The following is a 27,978-nucleotide window of genomic DNA, read 5'->3' on the forward strand; positions in this document are numbered from 1 at the left end:
ATATTGGCAGAACAACACTAGAAGGTTATATGACAGCAACTTCATAGCAGACTTAGTACTCCCAGCTGAAACTCAGTAATACCACTGCAACAAAGGAATTATACTCGAATTATGAGTATAATAGGGGGTCTTAGTTTGTTCTTTATCGTAGAAAATTGTATTGTTATTCTTTCATGTTTTACTATAAAGTCTTCAATGGATTAGTTAATAGTTCGTCTAGGAGATAAAAGCACTAGAGACCTAGAAACACAACCCCTTGATTTTTTTGCCAATTCTTTCAAATGTTTGCTCAAAATTGAAACAAATCCATCACAATTTGAAACAAACATAGACAAATTCAAACATCATAACTCAACCACACGCATAAATAAAGTTTGTTGGTCCTATTGAAAAACTAATCATAACCATAATTTGTGCCAAATGACACCGAATGAAAAAGTTCCTTAAAAATATATGTGGTGAACCGAAAGACATCGTAGTTCATATGGATCTGACGCACTTGCGCTGTCATAGTCGACACCACCATGTCGTCGCCACCATTGTTGCAACCATCAAACTTGGCCAAGATCTTCCCATGAGTTAACGCTCATTATTGTCTTGCCTTATTGTCGAGCTTGTTAGGATCCATCCACATGATATCACATTCCTCGGCTGCCATTGCAAGCCTTTGCTCAATTGCAAATTCTTCCTTTCTCTCCTGCCCTCATGGCAAGTCTTTGCTCAATTGCAAATTCTCCCTTTTCTCCCCACTGTGCAAGGCAAGCCTTTGCTAAATTGGAAATTCTCCCGTTTCTCCCTAGCCTCCAAGGCAAGCCTTTTCTCCTCAATCCCAAGTCTTTTTTTCGGCTACCACATCTGTGTCATTTATCGTTACCTTTGCCTTCCAATTCTTCTCCTCCATCGTCTTCATCTCAAAGAGAAAAAAAATCATCTCCTCATCCTTTCGTTCAGTCGCCAATGCCCTCTTCACCTCCACAAACGCAATCAACTCTTCCTTTTATGTTCTAACACCACCATTCTTCATCGCAATCTTTGCAACGGTGCAGAAAAATGTTGGATCCCTCAGTATGGGTTCTAGAGTAGCTGGAAGCCTCAGAGCGGAGGTCGCACGGGGATTTACCCGGTTTCGGGCCTCCGAAGAGTAATACCCTACATACTGTCGGGGAACGTCGCATGGGAAACAAAAATTTTCCTACGCGCACGAAGACCTATCATAGTGATGTCCATCTACGAGAGGGGATGAGTGATCTACGTACCCTTGTAGATCGTACAGCAGAAGCGTTAGAGAACGCGGTTGATGTAGTGGAACGTCCTCACGTCCCTCGATCCGCCCCGCGAACAATCCCGCGATCAGTCCCACGATCTAGTACCGAACGGACGGCACCTCCGCGTTCAGCACACGTACAGCTCGACGATGATCTCGGCCTTCTTGATCCAGCAAGAGAGACGGAGAGGTAGAAGAGTTCTCCGGCAGCGTGACGGCGCTCCGGAGGTTGGTGATGATCTTGTCTCAGCAGGGCTCCGCCCGAGCTCCGCAGAAACGCGATCTAGAGGAAAAACTATGGAGGTATGTGGTCGGGCAGCCGTGAGAAAGTCGTCTCAAATCAGCCCTAATACCTTAGTATATATAGGAGGGAGGGGGAGGGAAGAGGCAGCCTCAAACCCTCAAGGTTTGGCCGAAATTGGAGGTGGAGGAGTCCTACTCCAATCCTACTTGGAGTAGGATTCCACCTTCCCACTTGGAAACTCTTTCCACCTTGTGTTTTTTCCTTCTCAAACCTTATGGGCCTTAGTGGGAACTTATTCCAGCCCACTAGGGGCTGGTTTATCTCTTCCCATAGCCCATGAGACCCCTTGGGGCGTGACACCCCTCTCGATGGTCCCCGGCACCCCTCCCGGCACTCCCGGTACACTACCGATGAGCCCGAAACTTTTCCGGTAATGCACGAAAACCTTCCGGTAACCAAATGGGGTCATCCTATATATCAATCTTCGTTTCCGGACCATTCCGGAAACCCTCGTGACGTCCGTGGTCTCATCCGGGACTCCGAACAACATTCGGTAACCAACCATATAACTCAAATACGCATAAAACAACGTCGAACCTTAAGTGTGCAGACCCTGCGGGTTCGAGAACTATGTAGACATGACCCGAGAGACTCCTCGGTCAATATCCAATAGCGGGACCTGGATGCCCATATTGGATCCTACATATTCTACGAAGATCTTATCGTTTGAACCTCAGTGCCAAGGATTCGTATAATCCCGTATGTCATTCCCTTTGTCCTTCGGTATGTTACTTGCCCGAGATTCGATCGTCAGTATCCGCATACCTATTTCAATCTCGTTTACCGGCAAGTCTCTTTACTCGTTCCGTAATACAAGATCCCGCAACTTACACTAAGTTACATTGCTTGCAAGGCTTGTGTGTGATGTTGTATTACCGAGTGGGCCCCGATATACCTCTCCGTCACACGGAGTGACAAATCCCAGTCTTGATCCATACTAACTCAACTAACACCTTCGGAGATACCTGTAGAGCATCTTTATAGTCACCCAGTTACGTTGCGACGTTTGATACACACAAAGCATTCCTCCGGTGTCAGTGAGTTATATGATCTCATGGTCATAGGAATAAATACTTGACACGCAGAAAACAGTAGCAACAAAATGACACGATCAACATGCTACGTCTATTAGTTTGGGTCTAGTCCATCACGTGATTCTCCCAATGACGTGATCCAGTTATCAAGCAACAACACCTTGTTCATAATCAGAAGACACTGACTATCATCGATCAACTGGCTAGCCAACTAGAGGCATGCTAGGGATGGTGTTTTGTCTATGTATCCACACATGTAAATGAGTCTTCATTCAATACAATTATAGCATGGATAATAAACTATTATCTTGATACAGGAATTATAATAATAACTATACATTTATTATTGCCTCTAGGGCATAATTCCAACAGTCTCCCACTTGCACTAGAGTCAATAATCTAGCCCTCACATCACCATGTGAATTACATTGTAATAAATCTAACACCCATACAGTTCTGGTGTCGATCATGTTTTGGCCGTGGAAGAGGTTTAGTCAGCGGGTCTGCTACATTCAGATCCGTGTGCACCTTGCATATATTTACGTCCTCCTCCTCGACGTAGTCGTGGATGAGGTTGAAGCGTCGTTTGATGTGTCTGGTCTTCTTGTGAAACCTTGGTTCCTTTGCTAAGGCAATGGCACCAGTGTTGTCACAGAACAAGGTTATTGGATCCAGTGCACTTGGCACCACTCCAAGATCCGTCATGAACTGCTTCATCCAGACACCTTCCTTAGCCGCCTCCGAGGCAGCCATGTACTCTGCTTCACATGTAGAATCTGCTACGACGCTTTGCTTGAAACTGCACCAGCTTACTGCACCCCCGTTAAGAATAAATACGTATCCGGTTTGTGACTTAGAGTCGTCCGGATCTGTGTCAAAGCTTGCATCGACGTAACCTTTTACGGCGAGCTCTTCGTCACCTCCATACACGAGAAACATCTCCTTAGTCCTTTTCAGGTACTTCAGGATATTCTTGACCGCCGTCCAGTGATCCACTCCTGGATTACTCTGGAACCTGCCTGCCATACTTATGGCCAGGCTAACATCCGGTCTAGTGCACAGCATCGCATACATGATAGAACCTATGGCTGAAGCATAGGGGACGGAGCGCATATGCTCTCTATCTTCATCAGTTGCTGGGCACTGAGTCTTACTCAATCTCGTACCTTGTAACACCGGCAAGAACCCTTTCTTGGACTGTTCCATTTTGAACCTCTTCAAAACTTTATCAAGGTATGTGCTTTGTGAAAGTCCTATCAGGCGTTTTGATCTATCCCTATAGATCTTAATGCCTAGAATGTAAGCAGCTTCTCCTAGGTCCTTCATAGAGAAACTTTTATTTAAGTAACCTTTTATGCTCTCCAAAAGCTCTACGTTGTTTCCAATCAGTAATATGTCATCCACATATAATATTAGAAACGCCACAGAGCTCCCACTCACTTTCTTGTAAATACAAGATTCTCCAACCACTTGTATAAACCCAAATGCTTTGATCACCTCATCAAAGCGTTTGTTCCAACTCCGAGATGCTTGCACCAGTCCATAAATGGATCGCTGGAGTTTGCACACTTTGTCAGCATTTTTAGGATCGACAAAACCTTCGGGTTGCATCATATACAACTCTTCCTTAAGGAAACCGTTAAGGAACGCCGTTTTGACATCCATCTGCCAGATTTCATAATCGAAAAATGCAACTATTGCTAACATGATTCTGACGGACTTAAGCATCGCTACAGGAGAGAAAGTCTCATCGTAGTCAATTCCTGGAACTTGTGAAAAACCCTTTGCCACAAGTCGAGCTTTATAAACGGTCACATTACCGTCAGCGTCCGTCTTCTTCTTAAAGATCCATTTGTTCTGAATAGCCTTGCGGCCCTCAGGCAGTATCTCCAAAGTCCATACTTTGTTCTCATACATGGATCCTATCTCGGATTTCATGGCTTCTAGCCATTTGTTGGAATCTGGGCCCACCATCGCTTCTTCATAATTTGCAGGTTCATTGTTGTCTAACAACATGATTGATAAGACGGGATTACCGTACCACTCTGGAGCAGCGCGTGATCTCGTCGACCTGCGTGGTTCAACAGAAACTTGAACTGGAGTTTCATGATCATCATCATTAACTTCCTCCTCAACCGGCGTCGCAACGACAGAGGTTTCCCCTTGCCCTGCGCCACCATCCAGAGGGATGAGAGGTTCGACAACCTCGTCAAGTTCTATCTTCCTCCCACTCAATTCTCTCGAGAGAAACTCCTTCTCGAGAAAAGTTCCGTTCTTAGCAACAAACACTTTGCCCTCGGATTTGAGATAGAAGGTGTACCCAACTGTCTCTTTTGGGTAACCTATGAAGACGCACTTTTCCGCTTTGGGTTCCAGCTTTTCAGGCTGAAGCTTTTTGACATAAGCATCACATCCCCAAACTTTAAGAAACGACAACTTTGGCCTTTTGCCATACCACAGTTCGTATGGTGTCGTCTCAACGGATTTCGATGGTGCCCTATTTAAAGTGAATGCAGCTGTTTCTAATGCATAACCCCAAAATGATAACGGCAAATCAGTAAGAGACATCATAGATCGCACCATTTCTAATAAAGTACGATTACGACGTTCGGATACACCATTACGCTGTGGTGTTCCGGGCGGTGTTAACTGCGAAACAATTCCACATTGTCTTAAGTGAGTACCAAACTCGAAACTCAGATATTCACCCCCACGATCAGACCGTAGGAACTTGATCTTCTTGTTACGATGATTTTCCACTTCACTCTGAAATTGCTTGAACTTTTCAAATGTTTCAGACTTGTGCTTCATCAAGTAGACATAACCATATCTACTTAGATCGTCAGTGAAGGTGAGAAAATAACGATATCCGCCGCGTGCCTCCACGCTCATTGGACCACACACATCGGTATGTATGATTTCCAACAAGTCACTTGCACGCTCCATTGTTCCGGAGAACGGAGTCTTAGTCATCTTGCCCATGAGGCATGGTTCGCACGTGTCAAGTGAATCAAAGTCAAGTGACTCCAAAAGTCCATCAGCATGGAGTTTCTTCATGCGCTTTACACCAATATGACCCAAGAGGCAGTGCCACAAAAATATGGCGCTATCATTGTTTACTCTAACTCTTTTGGTCTCAATGTTATGTATATGCGTATCTCTATCAAGATTCAATATGAACAATCCTCTCACATTCGGTGCATGACCATAAAAGATGTTACTCATAGTAATAGAACAACCATTATTCTCAGACTTAAAAGAGTAACCGTCTCGCAATAAACAAGATCCAGATATAATGTTCATGCTCAACGCAGGCACTAAATAACAATGATTTAAGTTCATCACTAATCCCGATGGTAGTTGAAGTGACACTGTGCCGACGGCGATTGCATCAACCTTGGAACCGTTTCCTACGCGCATCGTCACTTCGTCTTTCGCCAGCCTTCGTCTATTCCGCAGTTCCTGCTTCGAGTTGCAAATGTGAGCAACAGAACCGGTATCGAATACCCAGGCACTACTACGAGAGCTGGTTAAGTACACATCAATAACATGTATATCAAATATACCTGATTTTTCTTTGCCCGCCTTCTTATCTGCCAGATACTTGGGGCAATTGCGCTTCCAGTGACCCATACCCTTGCAATAGAAGCACTCTGTTTCAGGCTTAGGTCCAGCCTTGGGTTTCTTCGGCGGATTGGCAACAGGCTTGCCGCTCTTCTTCGAATTGCCCTTCTTGCCTTTGCCGTTTCTCTTGAAACTAGTGGTCTTGCTCACCATCAACACTTGATGTTCTTTACGGAGTTCAGACTCTGCGACTTTCAGCATCGCAAACAACTCGCCGGGAGACTTGTTCATCCCTTGCATGTTGTAGTTCAACACAAAGCCTTTATAGCTTGGCGGCAGTGATTGAAGGATTCTGTCAGTGATAGCTTCTTGCGGGAGTTCAATCCCCAGTTCAGCTAGACGGTTTGAGTACCCAGACATTTTGAGCACATGTTCACTGACAGACGAGTTTTCCTCCATCTTGCAAGCATAGAATTTATCGGAGGTCTCATACCTCTCGATCCGGGCGTTCTTCTGAAAGATGAACTTCAACTCCTGGAACATCTCAAATGCTCCATGACGCTCAAAGCGACGTTGAAGTCCCGGTTCTAAGCCATACAAGACTGCACATTGAACTATTGAGTAGTCCTCCTTACGCGCTAACCAAGCGTTCTTAACATCCTGATCAGCCGTAGCGGGTGGTTCATCTCCTAGCGCAGCATTAAGGACATAATCCTTCTTTCCAGCTTGTAAGATTAGCTTAAGATTACGAGCCCAGTCTACAAAGTTGCTTCCATCATCTTTCAACTTAGCTTTCTCTAGGAACGTATTAAAATTGAGGATGACACTTGCGTGAGCCATGATCTACAACACAAATATATTCAAAGTGGACTTAGACTATGTTCAAGATAATTAGAGTTCAACTTAATCAAATTAGATGCTAAACTCCCACTCAAAAAGTACATCTCTCTAGTCATTTGAGTGGTTCATGATCCACCTACACTATCCCAAGTCCGATCATCACGTGAGTCGGGAGTAGTTTCAGTGGTAAGCATCCCTATGCTAATCATATCATCTATATGATTCATGATCGACCTTTCGGTCTCGTGTGTTCCGAGGCCATGTCTGCACATGCTAGGCTCGTCAAGCTTAACCCGAGTGTTCCGCGTGCGCAACTGTTTTGCACCCGTTGTATGTGAACGTTGAGTCTATCACACCCGATCATCACGTGGTGTCTCGAAACGACGAACTGTAGCAACGGTGCACAGTCGGGGAGAACACAATTTCGTCTTGAAATTTTAGTGAGAGATCACCTCATAATGCTACCGTCGTTCTAAGCAAAATAAGGTGCATAAAAGGATTAACATCACATGCAATTCATAAGTGACATGATATGGCCATCGTCACGTGCTTCTTGATCTCCATCACCAAAGCACCGGCACGATCTTCTTGTCACCGGCGCCCCACCATGATCTCCATCAACGTGTCGCCATCGGGGTTGTCGTGCTACTTATGCTATCACTACTAAAGCTACATCCTAGCAAAATAGTAAACGCATCTGCAAGCACATATGTTAGTATAAAGACAACCCTATGGCTCCAGCCGGTTGCCGTACCATCGACGTGCAAGTCGATATTTCTATTACAACATGATCATCTCATACATCCAATATATCACATCACATCATTGGACATATCACATCACAATCATACCCTGCAAAAACAAGTTAGACGTCCTCTAATTTTGTTCTTGCATGTTTTACGTGGTGACCAAGGGTATCTAGTAGGATCGCATCTTACTTACGCAAACACCACAACGGAGATATATGAGTTGCTATTTAACCTCATCCAAGGACCTCCTCGGTCAAATACGATTCAACTAAAGTTGGAGAAACCGTCACTTGCCAGTCATCTTTGAGCAAAGGGGGTTACTCGTAACGATGAAACCAGTCTCTCGTAAGCGTACGAGTAATGTCGGTCCAAGCCGCTTCAATCCAACAATACCGCGGAATCAAGAAAAGACTAAGGAGGGCAGCAAAACGCACATCACTGCCCACAAAACCTTTTGTGTTCTACTCGAGAAGACATCTACGCATGAACCTAGCTCATGATGCCACTGTCGGGGAACGTCGCATGGGAAACAAAAATTTTCCTACGCGCACGAAGACCTATCATAGTGATGTCCATCTACGAGAGGGGATGAGTGATCTACGTACCCTTGTAGATCGTACAGCAGAAGCGTTAGAGAACGCGGTTGATGTAGTGGAACGTCCTCACGTCCCTCGATCCGCCCCGCGAACAATCCCGCGATCAGTCCCACGATCTAGTACCGAACGGACGGCACCTCCGCGTTCAGCACACGTACAGCTCGACGATGATCTCGGCCTTCTTGATCCAGCAAGAGAGACGGAGAGGTAGAAGAGTTCTCCGGCAGCGTGACGGCGCTCCGGAGGTTGGTGATGATCTTGTCTCAGCAGGGCTCCGCCCGAGCTCCGCAGAAACGCGATCTAGAGGAAAAACTATGGAGGTATGTGGTCGGGCAGCCGTGAGAAAGTCGTCTCAAATCAGCCCTAATACCTTAGTATATATAGGAGGGAGGGGGAGGGAAGAGGCAGCCTCAAACCCTCAAGGTTTGGCCGAAATTGGAGGTGGAGGAGTCCTACTCCAATCCTACTTGGAGTAGGATTCCACCTTCCCACTTGGAAACTCTTTCCACCTTGTGTTTTTTCCTTCTCAAACCTTATGGGCCTTAGTGGGAACTTATTCCAGCCCACTAGGGGCTGGTTTATCTCTTCCCATAGCCCATGAGACCCCTTGGGGCGTGACACCCCTCTCGATGGTCCCCGGCACCCCTCCCGGCACTCCCGGTACACTACCGATGAGCCCGAAACTTTTCCGGTAATGCACGAAAACCTTCCGGTAACCAAATGGGGTCATCCTATATATCAATCTTCGTTTCCGGACCATTCCGGAAACCCTCGTGACGTCCGTGGTCTCATCCGGGACTCCGAACAACATTCGGTAACCAACCATATAACTCAAATACGCATAAAACAACGTCGAACCTTAAGTGTGCAGACCCTGCGGGTTCGAGAACTATGTAGACATGACCCGAGAGACTCCTCGGTCAATATCCAATAGCGGGACCTGGATGCCCATATTGGATCCTACATATTCTACGAAGATCTTATCGTTTGAACCTCAGTGCCAAGGATTCGTATAATCCCGTATGTCATTCCCTTTGTCCTTCGGTATGTTACTTGCCCGAGATTCGATCGTCAGTATCCGCATACCTATTTCAATCTCGTTTACCGGCAAGTCTCTTTACTCGTTCCGTAATACAAGATCCCGCAACTTACACTAAGTTACATTGCTTGCAAGGCTTGTGTGTGATGTTGTATTACCGAGTGGGCCCCGATATACCTCTCCGTCACACGGAGTGACAAATCCCAGTCTTGATCCATACTAACTCAACTAACACCTTCGGAGATACCTGTAGAGCATCTTTATAGTCACCCAGTTACGTTGCGACGTTTGATACACACAAAGCATTCCTCCGGTGTCAGTGAGTTATATGATCTCATGGTCATAGGAATAAATACTTGACACGCAGAAAACAGTAGCAACAAAATGACACGATCAACATGCTACGTCTATTAGTTTGGGTCTAGTCCATCACGTGATTCTCCCAATGACGTGATCCAGTTATCAAGCAACAACACCTTGTTCATAATCAGAAGACACTGACTATCATCGATCAACTGGCTAGCCAACTAGAGGCATGCTAGGGATGGTGTTTTGTCTATGTATCCACACATGTAAATGAGTCTTCATTCAATACAATTATAGCATGGATAATAAACTATTATCTTGATACAGGAATTATAATAATAACTATACATTTATTATTGCCTCTAGGGCATAATTCCAACACATACTGCTCGTGTTTGTTGGATCCATAACCATTTATTCTGAGTCTTGATATATTGAGCAATCAAGCTTTATTTGGCAAGTTTTCACATGATTTTTTTAATGTTATGATGTACGTTTGATAGTTATAAGGCCAAAAATTACTTCGTGTTGCCGAAAAAGAAATGGTTTTCACATGATTATTTTAATGTTATGATGTACTTTTGATAGTTATAAGGCCAAAAAATTACTTCGTGCTGCCGGAAAAGAAATGGCTCGTAGTTTGCTTCAATCTGGGCTCCACCATTAACATAGCAAGTCCACGGTGAAATCATTGTGTAGTTTCTATGCGAGGATCCTAGCGGCATTGCGATCAAAGCAGCTATTCCACTCTCACACATCACGTGGACCTAATGACGTGTGTGGTGGCCAGTATCAACCCCAACCAGGGCCACGCCAAAAGAAATTGACATGTTTGGTTTGCTCGCCCGCATAGAAAAGGCGGTTCGCATGAAACTTAAAGTACTTCGGGCAACTTTAATGCGGCGACCCAAACGGACAACTTTTTTGTCTTTTTTTTATCCGTTTGGGTCGACCGTTCGCGTGTCCGTGTTCGCTTTTTTAAGTGGATCAGCCAATGCACCCAACGATAAGCAAGTGAACGACAACACTGTGACAGTAAATAATAAGAGAGAAGTGGGTGAGGATGAACCAATGAATTAAATAAGTAAAAAGAGGTGGATGGGTGGATGGGGAACTAGTGAGTCAGGCCGGACACACGTGAACAACGCACACACAGAAAATGTTTGCATTGTGTCAATTGTGATCCAAATTTACGTCAGAAATGGATCCAAACGGACGCGAAGCGGACATTTTTTGGATTTGAGTCGGTGCATTAGGCTTCACTTTTGTCCGTACCGGTTCAAACGGACGCGGACAAACTATTTGGATCGCTGTGGTGGAGTTGCTCTTATGGCCCTGTTACAATCAAACGCGTCGCAAATGATCAAAGCTGGATGGATGTGGATGCAACATGGCAGGGCAGAAGCAAAGAAGGCAAATGATCAAAGCTGGATGGATGTGGATGCACCATGGCACGGCAGAAGCAAAGAAGGCAGGGGCCGTATGTGTCGCGGCCGGTCGAGCCCGGTGGGGGTCCGATGCATCATCCCTCCCTCCCGATCCTAGCTTACACCCGCTTTGGTTACCTGCAAAGGGACCAGGGAGCGAGTACTTACTAGGGTGGTCATAGGACCACCGCTGCCCGGCCGGCCGTGTTGGTGTTGGCTGCCTGCTGCGACGTTCGTAGCATGGCAGCAGCAACAGCATGGGCCGGCCCCTGACATCTCCCCAGCATCGACAGATGCTTGCTGGCTGCGTACCTTATACTACGCACTTAACCGTAAGCAGCCACTACGTACGTACGTGTACCTACACGCAAACCATTCAAACTTTCTGATTGCTGGCGACTGAAGCCATGAAGCCTCGTGTAGGATGGGATGCCGCCCGACTGAACCTCCTCCTACGTGCAGCACCGTATATATTGTGTAGGCGTGGCGATCTGGTAGCTGGCTGCAGGGCCTCCGGCTTCCGACTACGCACGCCGCGGCTGGTCCAAGGGAGCCGCGTGCAAAGCACAGGGGAAACAGGGACGCTCAGATACGGAGGTGTCGTCTTGGGGAGTAAATTATTCAGTGCGTCAGCATTCAGCGAGCACCGCACACTTGGGCCTGGCTCGCCTCGGGACGGGTGGCCGCAGCCCCCCCTCAAAAAAGATTGCAACGGTTTTTCTTTCTTTGGCTCCTAGGCTAGATTCCTTCCTCCTCTTCAGCTGCTGCGTTTTACCACGACCAGGCCGTGGTAAATTTCTTGATCTTTGCCAAGGTTGCTACTTACACTACGTAGTGCTAGTAGCAGTGAAAATCTGCCAACGAGTACTAAAAATCCGGCTTAGAATACTAGTAAAAACCTCGCCGGTTGAAATGCTGTCGCTGGTTATTTTTTTTCGAAGGGCGCCGAGAATCCTTTGCTGCCGGTAAGCTGCTACGGGGTGATTTCCAGGAGTAAAGAAAGAATACGGCCGAAGGAAAGCAGCTATGCATGCTACTCCTACTTGTTGCCCAAATGTTAAGATTCGTAGGAGCATCTCCTCGCACTCCGATGAACCACACATCGAGGAGTCAAACAAGGGGGTGATTTCCAGGAGCAGACAAATCAGGAACCCAGCAACGCCCCCTCCCCCAATTTCGACGATCAACACTTCTTCCTCTATCAGATGCTCGCACCACATGACATCAGATCAGAATGCAACAAAATGCGCGGCACTGCGTCGCTCTACTGCTTCTTCTTCCTAACAACAAAGGGTGAAAGAGAAGAAAATACTCCTACTAAATCTACTCTTTACACAGGAGGAGGATCCTCGGGCTGCTGAGAGAGGATGGGAGGGAGCTGGTCCGTCTGGCTGCTGCTCCTCGGTCGGTCGAGCTTCGCACGCGGCGCGGCGCGGCGTGCCTCAGGCGTAGTCGCGCCAGCAGACGAGCATCGTGACGCAGCGGCGCATGATGTAGAACCGCGCGCGCTGCTCCTTGACGAGCCGCGCGCACCGCCCGGAGAAGGACGGCCGCCGGCCATCGCCGTCCGCGCGCGCGCCCTTCCGGCCGCTCCTCTTCCTGGGCGGCGTCTGCTTGTCCTCGGCGCCCAACACCTCCATGAGCACCGGCCACCGCTTCCTTGAGCCTGGACGAAGGAGAGAAGAGAGAGGAGAATCGAGGCGAGTGAGACAGTGAGCTGATGAGGGAGGGAGTGAGGTGGGAAGCTCTAGCTCGCTCTTGGCCGGGAAGAGCATATACCTGTGATTTATAATGGAGGCTGCTCGGGGTGGGGCCGCGCATGACGACCCCAGAAGGACCTACTACTTGGTATTTTTCTACATGTATGCATGCATGGTTTTTTGCTGTTCAGACAAAGCTCACCCACACCCGTTTCTAATAATCTCCTATGTGTTGCCTTTAATTTTGTTGTCTTGCATCCTCGTGCAAGATCACAAAGGAGCGTGTCTGTCAGGGATGGCGCCAGGTTCAAATTTTTTTATGGAGTCACCTTTTCTCTACTACTCCCTCTCTAAACTAATATAAGAGTGTTTAAATTATTAAAGTAGTGTTCTAAATGCTTTTATATTAGTGTTCTAAAGTAGTTTTCTACATGTTTGGTCTCTTAAATGTAAGTTTAAAAAAAAACCACTACGTACTATATATAAATATACATAGATATATTTCATACTTTCTTCGTCTAGATTTTTTTTTTTAGAAAAGGAGGCATAGCCCCACCTCTGCATCAAGTGATGCATACAGTCAAATATTAAAGTCAAAAGCAAGTCTTAGCCGAGTACATAAAGTTTGATGTAAAATCAGTAAAAAACAAAGATACAAGGCATCTCTCAATCCCAAGCCGGTGATGACCAAAAAGAAAATAGATGACTAAACACCTATCATATTAATATGCCGCCATCCAAACCGATTGAAGATACCCTGTGCTACCATCTCCCATCGGACGCACCCACTAACCATAGGCTCCCTGGCTTCCACAAGAGTGAGTAATGACCACGTGCGGATCAGTGCGGTAGCCTTGTAGATAACCTGCAAAAAGTGCAAATCGCGTTTTCTGTTAAAGACCGAGTCATTTCTGCAATTCCATATTGCCCACAGGAGAGCACAGGAACCCACGCGGATAAGTTTAGCAAACTGCACATCAACCCCATTTAGCCACATCCCAAATAACGTGGTCATGCTATTAGGAGGAGTGATGTTAAAGGCAATATGAAGCGAGTGCCAAATAAGTTTAGCCATAGGACAATCGAGAAAAAAGTGTTGAATGGTCTCTTTATCTGGACAAAAGCTGCATCTAACATTCCCATTCCAGTTTCGCTTGGCAAGATTATCCTTTGTTAGAATTACCCCTTTATGAACAAACCACATAAAGATTTTAATTCTAAGTGGGACTTTGATCTTCCAAATATTAGCCGATTTTGGAATAGGTGTGTAATTTATGAGATGCATATACATCGACTTAACCGTGAATATGCCATTACTAGTCAACTTCCAACACACCCTGTCCGGGTTATGGGAAAGGTTGACGTCCATCAACCTCCTCACAAGATGCAGCCAACTAAGCCATCTATCCCCAATGAGAGATCTACGGAATTGAATATTGAGAGGACTCTCATTAAGTATTGACGCAACGGATGCCTGTCTCCGTTGTGCAATATGATACAACTGCGGATATTGAAATGCAAGAGGCGAGTCCCCTAACCAAGTGTCTTCCCAAAAACTAGTGGATTCACCATTACCTATGATGAACCTAGTTCTACTGAAGAAAGCATTTTTCGTCCGCATCAACCCCTTCCAGAAGGGAGAGTCCGATGGACGAGCTGTAACCTGAGATAAGGATTTGCTCTGTAAGTACTTATTCTTCAAAATTTGTACCCACATACCTTTTGTGTCAGAAGATAGTCTAGCCAGCCATCTGCTGAGTAGACATCTATTCTTGATCTCTAAATTTTCAATTCCTAAACCTCCTTGCTCCTTTGGTCTACAGATAATATCCCACCTAGTGATCCTGTACTTAGTCTTGACCTCATCACTTTGCCAAAACAAACGGGATCGAAAGAAGTCTAATCTTTTTCGAACCCCAACGGGAATTTCAAAAAAAGATAAGAGAAACATATGCATGCTTGTTAATACTGAATTAACTAGCACCAGCCGTCCTCCATAAGACAGAAGTTTGCCTTTCCAGCAACTCAACTTTTTTTTCAAACCTATCTTCAATACATTTCCATTCCTTGTTTGATAGTTTTCGATGATGAATAGGAATCCCTGAATACGTAAAGGGCAAGTTCCCAGTTTCACAACCGAATAACTGATTGTAAGCATGTTGTTCATTTTGGGCTGTTCCAAAACAGAACACCTCGCTTTTATTAAAATTAATCTTCAGCCCAGAGAGCTGCTCAAACAAGCAAAGTATGAGTTTCAAATTCCTGGCCTTAACCAGATCGTGTTCCATAAAAAGAATGGTGTCATCAGCATATTGCAGTATAGAAACTCTCCCATCCACAAGGTGCGGAATGAGGCCCCCTATCAGGTCCTTATTCTTGGCCCTTTTAATCATCGGGGCCAACATGTCTGCAACATTGTTGAATAAAATAGGAGACATGGGGTCCCCTTGTCTAAGACCCTTGAGAGTCTGGAAAAAATGACCTACGTCATCATTAACCTTAATCCCAACACTCCCTTTTTTTATAAAACAATTGACATGCTTTCGCCAAAGTTCGTCGAACCCCTTCATATGTAGGGTTTGCTGCAAAAAGGACCATTTAACTTTGTCATATGCCTTTTCGAAATCCATCTTGAAGATAACGCCATCAAGTTTCTTCGAATGGATTTCATGCATTGTTTCATGCAAAACAACAACACCTTCAAGAATATTCCGCCGAGGCATAAAAGCTGTTTGCGTAGATTGCACCACCGAATGTGCCATCTTTGTTAATCTATTTGTTCCCACCTTTGTGAAAATCTTGAAACTAACGTTAAGCAAACAAATTGGACGGAACTGCTCAATACGCGTCGCCCCCTCTTTCTTTGGTAGCAACGTGATGGTACCAAAATTCAAATGAAATAGTTGGAGCTGACCATCATAAAGATCCTGAAACATTGCCATAAGATCCTTCTTGATAATATGCCAACATTTCTTTTAAAATTCTGCCGGAAACCCGTCTGGCCCGGGAGCTTTACCATTCTTCATCTCCCCTATTGCCTCCAACACCTCTTTCTTCGAGAATGGGGCGGATAATAACTCATTGTCAGTCTCTCCAACTTGAGGAATATCCGCCACTTGGTGCTCATCCATAGTTACATAACTATTATCGGACGCACCAAATAATTGTTTATAGTAATTAGATATGTATAATTTTAGGTTCTCATGACCTACAATTGTTCCCTCATCTTGCTCGAGCTGGATAATTCTCTTCTTCCTATGCTTTCCATTTGCAATCAAATGGAAGAATTTAGTATTATCATCCCCCTGAACAACCGCCAAAACTTTAGCTCTGTTCGCCCATTTCGATTCCTCCTCTCTAAGGAGTATCCGAAGACGGTGTTCAGCTTCATTCTTCACAGATCTCTCATTGCAATCTAGATTAGTCGTCTCAGCCTGACGGTCCAGATCATCATTGAGTTTAATAAGCCTTTCCTGCTCATCTTTATAGATCCTTGACATATTCTTAGCCCAACCACGAAGGTATTGTCTAAGATGCATGATCTTATTTTGCCATCGATCAACGTTGGATGTCCCACCCAAGTCTCGATTCCATTCCCGCGCAACCAAATCTATAAACCCATCCCTTATGAACCAACTTGACTCAAAGGAGAATCCAAATTTGTTGCACACATGAATAGCACTACCGGAATCTAGCAACAAAGGTATGTGGTTAGAAATAGCTCTCTGTAGTGCACGCACCGTTACTAGAGGGAACTTCTGTTCCCATTCAGTGCTAGTAAGAACCCTATCCAACTTCTCAAACGTCTCGTTCTGAAGGGAGTTTGCCCGGGTGAATTTCCTACCAGGCAGTTCAATTTCCCTTAAGTCGAGGCTCTCAATAATAGTATTAAATAAAAATGGCCATCTGTCATCAAAATTATCATTATTCTTTTCTTCAGCTCTCCTAATAATATTGAAATCACCTCCTATCAAAAGAGGTAATTTCTCATCACAGATCCGAACCAGATCAGCGAGAAAATCAGGTTTAAGCTCAGGTTGAGCAGCCCCATAAACCGCTACGAGAGCCCATTGGAAACCATCCACTTTGGATGTAATCCGAAATTTAACCGCAAAATCTTCCAATATCACCTCCCGAACTTGAAGGGTATCACATCGTACACCAAGTAAGATCCCGCCGGATCTTCCTCTTGGAGGGAGACAATGCTAGTCAAAAGCCACTCCCTCTCATAAAGAACTCAAGAACTGAGAAGTGAAGTTATCTCTCCTAGTCTCCATGAATGCTATAAAATCTAGCTGATGTTCTAAAGTTGCCTCGGAAAGGAATCTTATCTTAGCCAAGTCCTGAAGACCTGTGCTATTTCTGAAAATTCCTCTTATCTTTCATCATAAAAAAAATTTGACAGTCTTAAACCGAGCACTCTTTCTTACCGCCGAAACCGGATATACTTTCTTCATCTAGATACATAAGACATCTAATAAAAATTTAGTATTTTAAATATATAAGTCACAATGCGTGAAAGGAGTTTCTTATTTTTCGTGATCATTAATTTTCATCTAGACCTCCTAAGAAATTAATTCTTTCATCATGATTATGGTCGTTGCAGTCAATTTTTTTTACTTCATATGAACTTTGTTCTCATGAACAAACTTGCTTCTTCTATGCATGAATGTTGGCTTCGTCCCTGAAAGCTGCTCTTTAGGAATTAGTGACATGAAACACAAACCTAGTGATTGGCTCCTCATAATTTTCCAAATGGTTCATATAAGATTCATTATTGCTATTGATTTTTGATTTAGTATCGTTTTTATTTACTCTCTCCATGCATCTAGGTTACGATGCAGCTCCTTATAATCCTATGCATCTGTCATTTTGCTCTGTATGTAGTTTGTGGTAAAAAAATTAAAAAAATTTATATTTAAAAACGAAGAAAGTAGCAAACAGTCGACTTAAAGATAGAGATAGCGAGGTGGTTGAGAAATGAGAGAGGTCAGTGCGAATCAATACGTTCAGCCGTAGTGTTAGACCCGGTTCTATTATAGTAGTAATACTCCAATCCACGCACAGAACCATCCAATCAAAGTTATGATGGCACAGTAGTGACAGCGAGAAACCATCACTAAATTTGACCATTGCACTTCCACGCACGAGCAAGCACAGTAGCCGTGGTGAACATTCAACCCTCGAGTGAGTCTCCACACGCGAAGCAACAGTAGGAAATCATCGCATTTGGCCCTTGCACGCGAAAGCAAGTACGCTACGCACACACCGTGTGAAGAAAGGTAGCCTGTGAGAGCAACTTCAACCGCACGATTCAAAAAACACGCGTTTTGTTCGTTTTTAGTCTATACTATTAATAAACAAATCAATATTTTCTTTCTTACGAACACCCCATAAAACATACACAAGAATAAGACACCATCAGATCACCCTGCTTAATTAGATCTAGCCGTCTAGATTATTCTAATCCCAAGTTAGACGTGCATATAGCAATTACCTGAAGCGGACGACGCTCTGCCGTTAGAGGACGCCCCCGGCTCCATCAGATATTTTACATCGGGCTAACCACGCACCAAGCGTCATCCACGCCCGCGCCCTTCGTCAATCCCTCCCCTAAACCTCTCCCCATCGAGCGCCGCCGCCGAATCTCATATCTCACCCGCCCTGCAGTCCCGGCTCGCCGCCGCCGAATCTCCTATCTCATCCGCCCCGTAGTCCCGGCTCACCGCCACCTCCTTTCTTCCTCATGGCCGATGCCCCTGACAAGATCCGGACAATTTGACGCGGAGAACATCGCCTTCTCCGAGGCCGAATGGGTGCCCTCGAGGCACAGGGGGAGGGCAGTCGCCGAGTGCAAGCAGATGTATGAGGCGCTCGTGTCCGAGTACGGGGCAGTGCGGTGCTGGGAGGCGAGGACCGAGGGTAGGCACTGGCGCATGGGCGCCGCTGCCAGAAGGAAGGTAGGGCTCCCCGCGGAGCTCAACACCAAGGTGTATGGCATCATGGATGCGCTGACCCGGGTCGATGAGATGCTGGTGTATGGCATCATGGACGCGTTGATCCAGGTGGATGAGGCGCCCCTTGGCGGCGCCGGGTGGGGAGGAGGCGACGAGGGTTTGTTTAGTGCTAATGGTGATGCTGTTGGACTGCTGGTACTGCTGAGGTGGAAGAGGAAGACGGTGGCAATGCTGAGGTTGAATGAGGGAGGAGGATAATGCTGCAGCGGCAGGTGGATGATGGAAATGCTGCAAACGCTTCTAATGATTTGGGTACAATTCTTCTCATATTTTTCTTTACATGTTCACTCACCTGATTCACGTGTGGGTACGAATCGGCTAGATGTTTTCAGTTGAGTGATCCTATGCTCTGATTATGATATGTTGGCGATACTTAATGGTTCAATAGTAAAGCTTGTAGCGTATGCCATATATTATTGCAACGTAACTATGCCATATTTGGTAGTAGGAATGGTTTGGAAAGTGGAGCATTTCACATCTGTACATGGTTTCATCATCCAAATGTAAGACCTGCACTGAAGGTTCCATCATCCAAATGTAAGACCTGCAGTGAAGATGAACTGTAGGTGATGGATGCAAAAAATGTTGGCACCACAGTATTGGTGAACACATGCCGGCAGCCTGCTGTACAGAGGAGGCTTATATTTTGTTTTTCCTTTTTTTGGTAATATGGTAGAATTGCTTTACTTCTTCGTTGTGTCCACTCCAATGCCTGTTCTTCATACTTGGTTGGGCTCGCATATCATGGATTTTGTCATCATGACAATCCACAATCCTTTTTTTTTGTTATCTCAAGTCTTTAGGTTTTCACATATTACGTGATACATCGAGGGAAAGGTTGTGTCAGGAGTGTAAGAGGAATGTGAAGCAGTTTGATTGAGATATGAACCACCGGCGAATGGATACCCGCCATCTTTATAGAAGTTAATATATTCATATTTTATATAACATATCATAAAGAAAGAAAGAAAATGTTGCCATTTTGCTTATTTATGTATGTCAAGCAGTTCTCTTATTATCTCATTATTTTGATGGAATGAGGTGCTATTTCACAATGTTCCTAACGGAGGATGCTTTGCTTCGATTAAACATGTTGTGTGATCTCATTAATAAGAAGTGGTAAACCTTTATTCCGCAATTAGTTCTAGGTTATAAATGTTGTAATTATTTAGACTGAGACCGAATCTACTATGTTTGCATCGATCTATGTGAAGCATTTAATTCAATATTTGTGGCACAAATAATTAGTATAAGCTAATATACATGGTGTGTTGTCTTATGTAGGGTAATGGAGATTGGGATGATCTAGCAGAATGTAGGTGGATTTGTATTTGTCGCAGCCCATTTTCGGCCAACATTGCATCTTTTTATTTTATTGTCCTTGGTGTTAGATCAATAGCTTACATAAAGATCTGCGTTTGTATTCATGAATCTCCAAAACAGGTCCTATGAACACACATGATGATGATACATGATTAGCTATTCTGGTCTCTCACTGTATTATTACCTAAATCCCTGATCCATACCATTAATACTACCAGTTGATCTCAGATTCTGCATAGGTGCCCATCATAAGCACTAGCTTTCTGCATGATTTCAGGCTTTCTTTAGTCAAGTGTTTGTTTAGATCAGGGTCAGTTTCAGGATGATGTTTTCTTGCATCATGTTGGTTTAATTTGTCTAGAGCATATATGAATCATTCATTGCATGATACATTTGTCGAGTTCCGTCATCATTTTATTCTATCCTTGTAACTCAAGTTTTCATCTACTTTCTGGAGGCAGACAACTATGATAAAATCTTCTCTCACATGAAACCAAACAGTATTCTTGGTTTATCTCATGGATTTCTTGCACATTTGAAATTGCATGACCTTGATTTCCCAAAGAACAACAACTTCATTGTTGTATGCCCGAAGGGAATGGCTTGTCCGTTCAGAGACTGTATGTTCAGGGCAAAGAAATGGTGCTGGCATCAATACTAGCCTTGTTGTTTACTAGGTATGGTATTTTGAACACTTCCCAACTATCGATTTGGTGTGAAGACATGCAGCAATGCACTAAGCACTGATGTATGTTTGCTCTTTTTGATGTATAGGATGTTGATGCAAGGGCAACTGTTCTTGCTCTTCAATGGTCGGTTGCAATAGGGTCACTGTTCTTGCTGGTACTCTAGAAAAGGAGTACAAGTGTGATATCTTTGGGAAAGAGGTGAACCTATTTTCCTCTTCATGACTTTAGAGGGCATCAGTGGAATTATCTCAAAGACCTGCTCAAAGAAGGTATGATGTTATTGAGCTTTTTACTTATCATTTTGCCCTTGCATGGACATACTCTACAAATGCTATGAAAGATGATGCCTCTCGAAGTGAAACCAGGAGCGTTGTGTTGGCTGGTCGGATGTTTTATTAAGTTACTCTTCTATTTAGGGCCCGTTCACCATCCCTCGGCTCCGCTCCCAGAGCGGACACAGTTGTAGTTCAAATTTGAGGAGCGGCTGCATAGATGCTCCGTAGATTCTTAAATTTTAAGAAGCTCGTGAATTACCGAACGAGTCCTTAAACTACAACCTTCCGTCTTGATTCTTTCCGCGATTGAGTTTTGCGTGTGGACACCGACAGGAGATCAACCGCTCCGTCCTCTGTCAAGTCGCTGCCACTCGGGACATGGACGCACGTGGGGTGGTCGGTCGCTGGCAAACTAGGCCATGCACACGGAGCATCGGTCTCCTCCCTGCCGTGGTTCACCTCCCTGCTGCCACAAACGCCCTCCTGTCTCCCCCACACCGGTCTGCTCCTTAACATCTATCTCCCTCTCAATCTCTTCTTTATGTTTGTTTTCTCAATCTCACATAGGAAAGCTCTTGATCCACTAAAATGCTGAATCGTGTGCATATTTGCTACCCTCGGAAAGAAGGATATAAAACTGAACTGTAAACCTCTGTAGTAGAGCATCCGACATAAAGGGTTGTGGATGTGCCATTGCCGCATGAACTGAACCAAGGATGTTCAAGGCAAGTTTAATCGCAATACAAATCATTTGGTTTGCAAACACACCTGCTATAAAAATAGATTTTTTTCTTAAAATCTTCAACCTACTATGTAAACCAGTTCTCTTTTGTATTATATCTTAGATCCATCTAGATTATATCTGATTTTAGTGATACAGAAATCAAAATTGATTTATTAAGTAAGCACTTATCTTCGGATGACACATTTGATTGTTCTGGTGTTTTGTTTATGTAGTTTGATTTTATCAATCTAATTTAGTCTTTCATTCGCAGATTATTTACTAAAGCAAAAGGTTTGGGGTGAAGAGTTGAAGGCCTCAGCCCTGAAGCCAAACGTTCGTAATCAGAAAGATGACCCGCACAACACCTGTGAAGCAAGGCCAACGCTATGTGCCAAGATTAAAGATTGCAAATATGTTTACTTTGTTCCACGATCATATAGCAGTGTATTGCTTTATGAAGGCACTTTTTATCATTCTTTTTTGTTATTCGAAACTCTATGGTTTTCATAGATGCTATTACAAGAAATTATCATTATTTTTCATGTGTTATTGTAAACAGAACTCTCTCTGTACTGATGTTTTCTATAAACGAAGGGGTAGTACACAGTAAGCTTTATTTCAAACAAGATAGCTTTGTTACATGAAAGTTAATTAATCTTAAACCAAATTCAGAATTCAATACCACATGAATTTCACACACTGCTTTGATCGAGACGTGCGTTGCACGTGCATACTTACTAGTCTATTTAAACTAGCGTTACTATATATGAATAGATCGTACATCCAACGATTGATTTTTTGTCCGTGCTTAACATTTTTTCAAAGTAAAAAAGGCACGCGATCATAGATCATATCAACGGTCATGTCAGCATCAAGAGTTCACGTCGACGATATGCCAGCTGCCGACATACATATGTCAGCATACGAAAAAATATGAACCGAGCTGGGATCAATTGCGAGCGGACCGACACACATGCCAGCATATAAAATGAGGATGTAGTTTCACCACACCATCTTCGTGGTCATCATGCCCGTACACCACGGCATGGATCACTCGTCATCGAGGTTGAGCATGTGAGTCTGCATATTCTCAAACTAAGATCGCTTCCTCGGAAAGACCGTGCTCAAGTCCACCTTCATGATCTTCGCCGTTGCGCTTTGAACATCTCTTCGTCATTGATGATCATCCAACAAAGAGTGAGGTTGAAAGACTTTTCCTCATAATGGACTGCTTCTAAAGCTTGAAAGACCTACAAATAGACAAGTGGACAAGCAACCACCTTCGTAGATGAGGCTCTTCCGCTTCTTCTTTGCATTGCCTTGGACGGGGAGCTCATCGAACAGTGGCTCTTCATCGATGTCCACTTCGTCATCCTTTTTGTCAAGGCGATAGTCTCCCGGAAACTCATGATCTAGCGGGGAAGAGCTGCCCAAGCTGAGTTGGTCCGCCATGCGCGGGTCGGCCATGCCTTCACCAGACGGGTACTCAATGCCATCGCGCCCGACCATGAAAAGGGTGCGGCCTTCCTGGCTTTGCTCTCGTAGGGATCGAAGGGAATGCCGCGCCACCACCACATTCATAGATTAGGCTCTTCATTAACACGCGACTGGCCTCGTCTTGTGGAACTGGCATTCTGTCGAACAGGTTGCGGGCGTTCCCCAGGGCGTCGGCTGGGAGCTCGCGAGGCCATTTGCGCGCTCCCCCACAGGACGATCCACCCCACATAGGCATCACGTTGAGACCGATGGCCGCGGGCGCTGACACGGCACGCGCGACCACGCTCATCTCCCGTGAATCGAAGCCCGTAGAGTTGGACAACACGGAGTTTGGCGGGTGCTGTCGTTCGTAACCTTGCCCCTGCGGCGCGGTGGACACGCGTCGCGATAGCTGCAACAATGAGTCAGTGTTGGCCTGGGTTCAACCCTACCATGAGCAGGGTCTGCCTTGTGGATGAGCCGTTGGTTCTTTGCGGCTTTGGCCTCCTGATCTACAGTGGCGTCGATGCTGGACACAGCTACGGCGTCCACCCTGGCCTTTTGCTCATGCTGGCGGTGTTGCCTCCTCGTCGATTGGACGACGCGCTCCTTAGGCGTCAAAACCTTCTATTTCTTAGTCGTCGCCGACCCTTTGCGTTCGTCCATGGTAGAGACGGGACAGACGGTGACGACGGTGGCAAGGTCGCCGACGACGACGAGGGTTGGCGCGACGTTGTCCATGGCGCGCGCGTGAGTGAGCGGGAGGTTTTTGAGAAATTGAAAGGAAATGATGATGATGTGTCATCGACAAACGGGTGAGGGGAAGGAGAAGGACGGACGTCGCGCGCGTTCGTCTCTTGTCCGTATCAAAAAGAACCGTAAACGGAAAAGAAAATCCGAACGCGGTTTTGTTTAAATCGATGCATTGGACTGCATTTTGTGTTCATGACGAACTAAACAAATACATAACGGAAAAAATGAGTTACTCGGTTGAAGTTGCTCCAACAGACGCTCAAACTTCGAGTTAGTCTCGAGACACAAAGTAGCCAACCCCACACACAGACGCAAACCCACAGGCGCACGGGCAGGAGGCTTTGCAGCAGCAGCAGAACAGATAATGTTCGTGTATGATGGATGCGAGCTGGCCGGCCAGCTGGGCCGTGCGTCGGGTCAAAAAGCTCGAGCTGCCCCAAAACTTTGGCTGGAAATGGCTAAAAAGTACGCAGGCCCGCTGGGCCCCAATGCGGCGGTGGCGTACGCAAGAACGCCGTATCCCTCGATCACCTCTCTCCTACTACGTACGTAGAGCAGTCGACAGGCGAGAGAAGATGGGACGATGGATTAAAAAGTAACGGCGGCACGTCGACGAGAGCTAGCTAAGAGGACCCAAAGGTTTATTTGGATCGGCCGAACGAACGAATTTGTCTGTTTTTTCATTGGGGTCACCCGATGCGCACAAGGCCAATCCATCTTTATATATTCATTCATGTATTTTGTTAAACACATACTCCCTTCGTTTCTAAATATAAAATATTTTAAAGATTTTTCTATAAATTAGATACGGAGTAAAATAAATGAATCATCATTTTAAAATATGTTTATATATATACATTTGTATGCAATTTATAATAAAATATCAAAAAAAATTATATTTTGAAACAAAGGGAGTAGGAGCTTCCAACGGCTGCATGCATGAGGCCGAGGTGTGTAGGAGCACGGACCAGTTAGGCCCGTCACTCCCGCTTCGCTGCCTTGCCGCATCACCAGCCGCCCGCTTGGCCGCGTCGCTCGGCCACTCCCCGCAAGCTCATCGTGTCCGCCGCGTTCCTTCGCCCCGCAGCTCGGCCGTTGTGCGGAACGACATGCGCGCGGCCTCGCTAACGTCACGCGCAGAGGAGGATAGAGGTGGGGTGGGGGTGGGTGAGTGAATAAAATAAAAAGAGAAATGTGGATGGTAAGTGACAGGTGTGTCAGATGCGGACACAAAAGGACGAGGCGGGTGCAGAAAATGTTCGTGTTGTGTTCGCCTCGGATTCAAATATAACCCAAATTTGCCTTTAAAATGGATCCAAATGGATACAAAGCACACAAAAAATAAGAATGAGTCTACGTGTTGGACATTGTCTTTTTGTTCATGCAACCTAATTAAATGACTACATGCGAATGAAATGCGTCCACGTGTTGGAGTTGCTCAACCGGCGATCCATTTCATTCGCGTGCGTCCATTTGGGTCGTCGAGGACAAAAAACACGGCCGAACGCACACACTCAAACGAACGCACGCTTGCTTTTTGTCTGTCCGTGACTCATTCGAGGCCTAAATTTAGGCTGCATTTACGTCGACGCGGACACGAAGCAGACACGTGCCTCGTCCGCGTGCTCCTTCCTCGGGCGTCATCGTTGACGACATAGTCTCACCCTTTTTTATCCCCTTTCCTCACCTATCGTCGACGAGTGCGGAAACCCTAGACTGACGTCCATTTTTCCTTGACCACATTGCTCTCCAGCACCCTCTCTCCTCTACACAGCAACACATCCACCGACGAGGTACCTCCTTCATGTCGGTGCGAAAAGCTGGTAGATCTGCGGCGGAAGCGGTGAGATTTGGTGCATCATGCCTACGTGATTTGGTGAATCGGATGAACGGCGGACTGCGCTTGTCATGGATTGGCCGGGTACCGATCCACCTAGTCTGAGCAATGCCTCTGTGCCGTATGCAGGCGCTCAATCCGCCTCTAGCCGCTCGGATCTTTACCATCGGCGGTCCATCGGCAAAGCCATGACCGACCATCGCCCTCGCTCGACGCTGGCCCAGAGGCTTGCCGACTCACCGTTGTCGTTCATAAAGTGTGACGACTGCCCGTTGCAGCTCGTTCGACGCGTTTCTTGGACACCTAAACATCTCGGTTGGGTGTTCGTCAAGTGCAAAAATGAGGGGGTATGATTTTTGTGTGGCCTTTTGCTCGTAGATTCGATGCAATTTTGGTAGCTTACTTGCTCAATTTTGTGTTTAGCTCTGATGCAACTTTTTGTATTGGGAAGAAAAATACATCCATATATTGATCTCATAAAATTTGCTAGATGTTCGTGCACTTCTAGCTATAATTGAAGCTATAAATGAGAGTAAAGAAGAGACCAAAGGGAAGCAATGTCTAATTCTTTAAAATCGAAAAAGAAAGACATTGTTATGCTTAAGAATCCGCATATCAACAACGAAGAGATAGAGAAGATCTTAGTCCAACTAGTAGAAGTAGTTATGAAAGTTGGACGTCTTTTAAAATGTCTAATTGTGATTTTTATATTTTTGGTCTTGCACTCGTAGCGAAGAACTGGTTAAAAAGGTATGTATTCAAATTTATTTGATGAAATAAAAATAACGTGCAAATCCCAAACAAAAATAATGTGTGATAAAAATGATTCCGTTCGGCCCCTAGCGCAAGATTTCGGTCTGCCCGTTGGCCGCACGACCGACCTATTTAAAAAAGAAAACACACATGTCGATCCATATGGACAAAGCACGAGTCCGTTTGAGTCGCATGTTTGGAGTTGCTCTTCGCGCAACCCAAACGAATGCACGTTTTGTTCATTTTGGTGGGCCCTACGGATATCTCTGTTCGCTTTTTAAAATGGGCGGACGCTTACGCCAAACGCTGCCATGACCTATTTTTAAGGCGGCGCGAAAAAATACATCATAACCATTTTTAAAATAAAAAATGTTAAACAATGCCATAATTCAACGGCCAACCATAGTCCATGAGTCCACCATATATTAATTAAAAACACTAAATTAAACATAAAATTAGAGGCGCATTGCCCTAGGCGTCCTGCTCCTCGTCGTCATCGGGGCCGATGACGGCGACAAGCGTCGGCGCCGGGCCAGCCTAGGGGAACGCTGTCTTCGAGGCGGCGACAATGTCGCGTGCCGGTGGCTGGAATTTGGCGTGGCTTTGATGAAATTAGTATGGAATAATAATAATTATTGGAGGAACTTTCATGAAATAAATAAAAAATATTGGAGGAAAGAAGTACCACAGGGGGCTGCCAAGTGGCCACTACGCACGAGTATGCGCTTGACCCCCCCCCCCCCCCGGCGCGACCTGGTGGATAGTGGGCGACCCAACCCACTTATGGCAACCATCTTCTAGTATATATTCACTCTTGACGTGGAAAAAATCAGGAGAGGACTTTCAGGGCGGAACACTCCCGTCTCAAGGTGGAATCTGGGTAGGAGTACTTTTGCCCTCGGTGGAGCGATTCCGTCGGAGGAACTTCCTTCCTAGAGAGGGAAATCGAGGCCATCACCAACAACCTTCTCATCTTGCTGAGGCCAATCTTCATTAACATCTTCAACAACATCATCTCCTCTCAAAACCCTAGTTCATCTCTTGTGCTCAATCTTGTACCGGAACCTTAGATTCGTACCTCGGGGTGACTAGTAGTGTTGATTACATCTTTTAATTGATGATTTATGGTTTATTTGATGAAAGATCGTATGTTCAGATCCAATATGATATTTAATACCTATCTGATCATGAGCACATTTATCACTTATGAGTAGTTACTTTTGTTCTTGAGGCCACGTGAGAAGTCATGATGTAAATAGTCCTGTGAAGTTGATATTCGTTTGATATTTTGATGATATGAATGTTGTG

General features: G+C 45.2%; 1 protein-coding gene across 1 annotated transcript; it reads right to left on the reverse strand.

The window, feature by feature from the left end:
- Positions 1–12,297: 12,297 nt before the first annotated feature.
- On the reverse strand, positions 12,298–12,908 carry LOC123440535 (small polypeptide DEVIL 11-like). The gene has a single exon (XM_045117100.1). It carries the CDS (start codon positions 12,896–12,898, stop codon positions 12,566–12,568), a length of 333 nt encoding a protein of 110 aa, XP_044973035.1. The 5' UTR covers positions 12,899–12,908; the 3' UTR covers positions 12,298–12,565.
- Positions 12,909–27,978: the final 15,070 nt, after the last annotated feature.

The sequence above is a fragment of the Hordeum vulgare genome, chromosome 3H (genome assembly GCF_904849725.1).
Source record: "Hordeum vulgare subsp. vulgare chromosome 3H, MorexV3_pseudomolecules_assembly, whole genome shotgun sequence".
NCBI lineage: Eukaryota > Viridiplantae > Streptophyta > Magnoliopsida > Poales > Poaceae > Hordeum > Hordeum vulgare.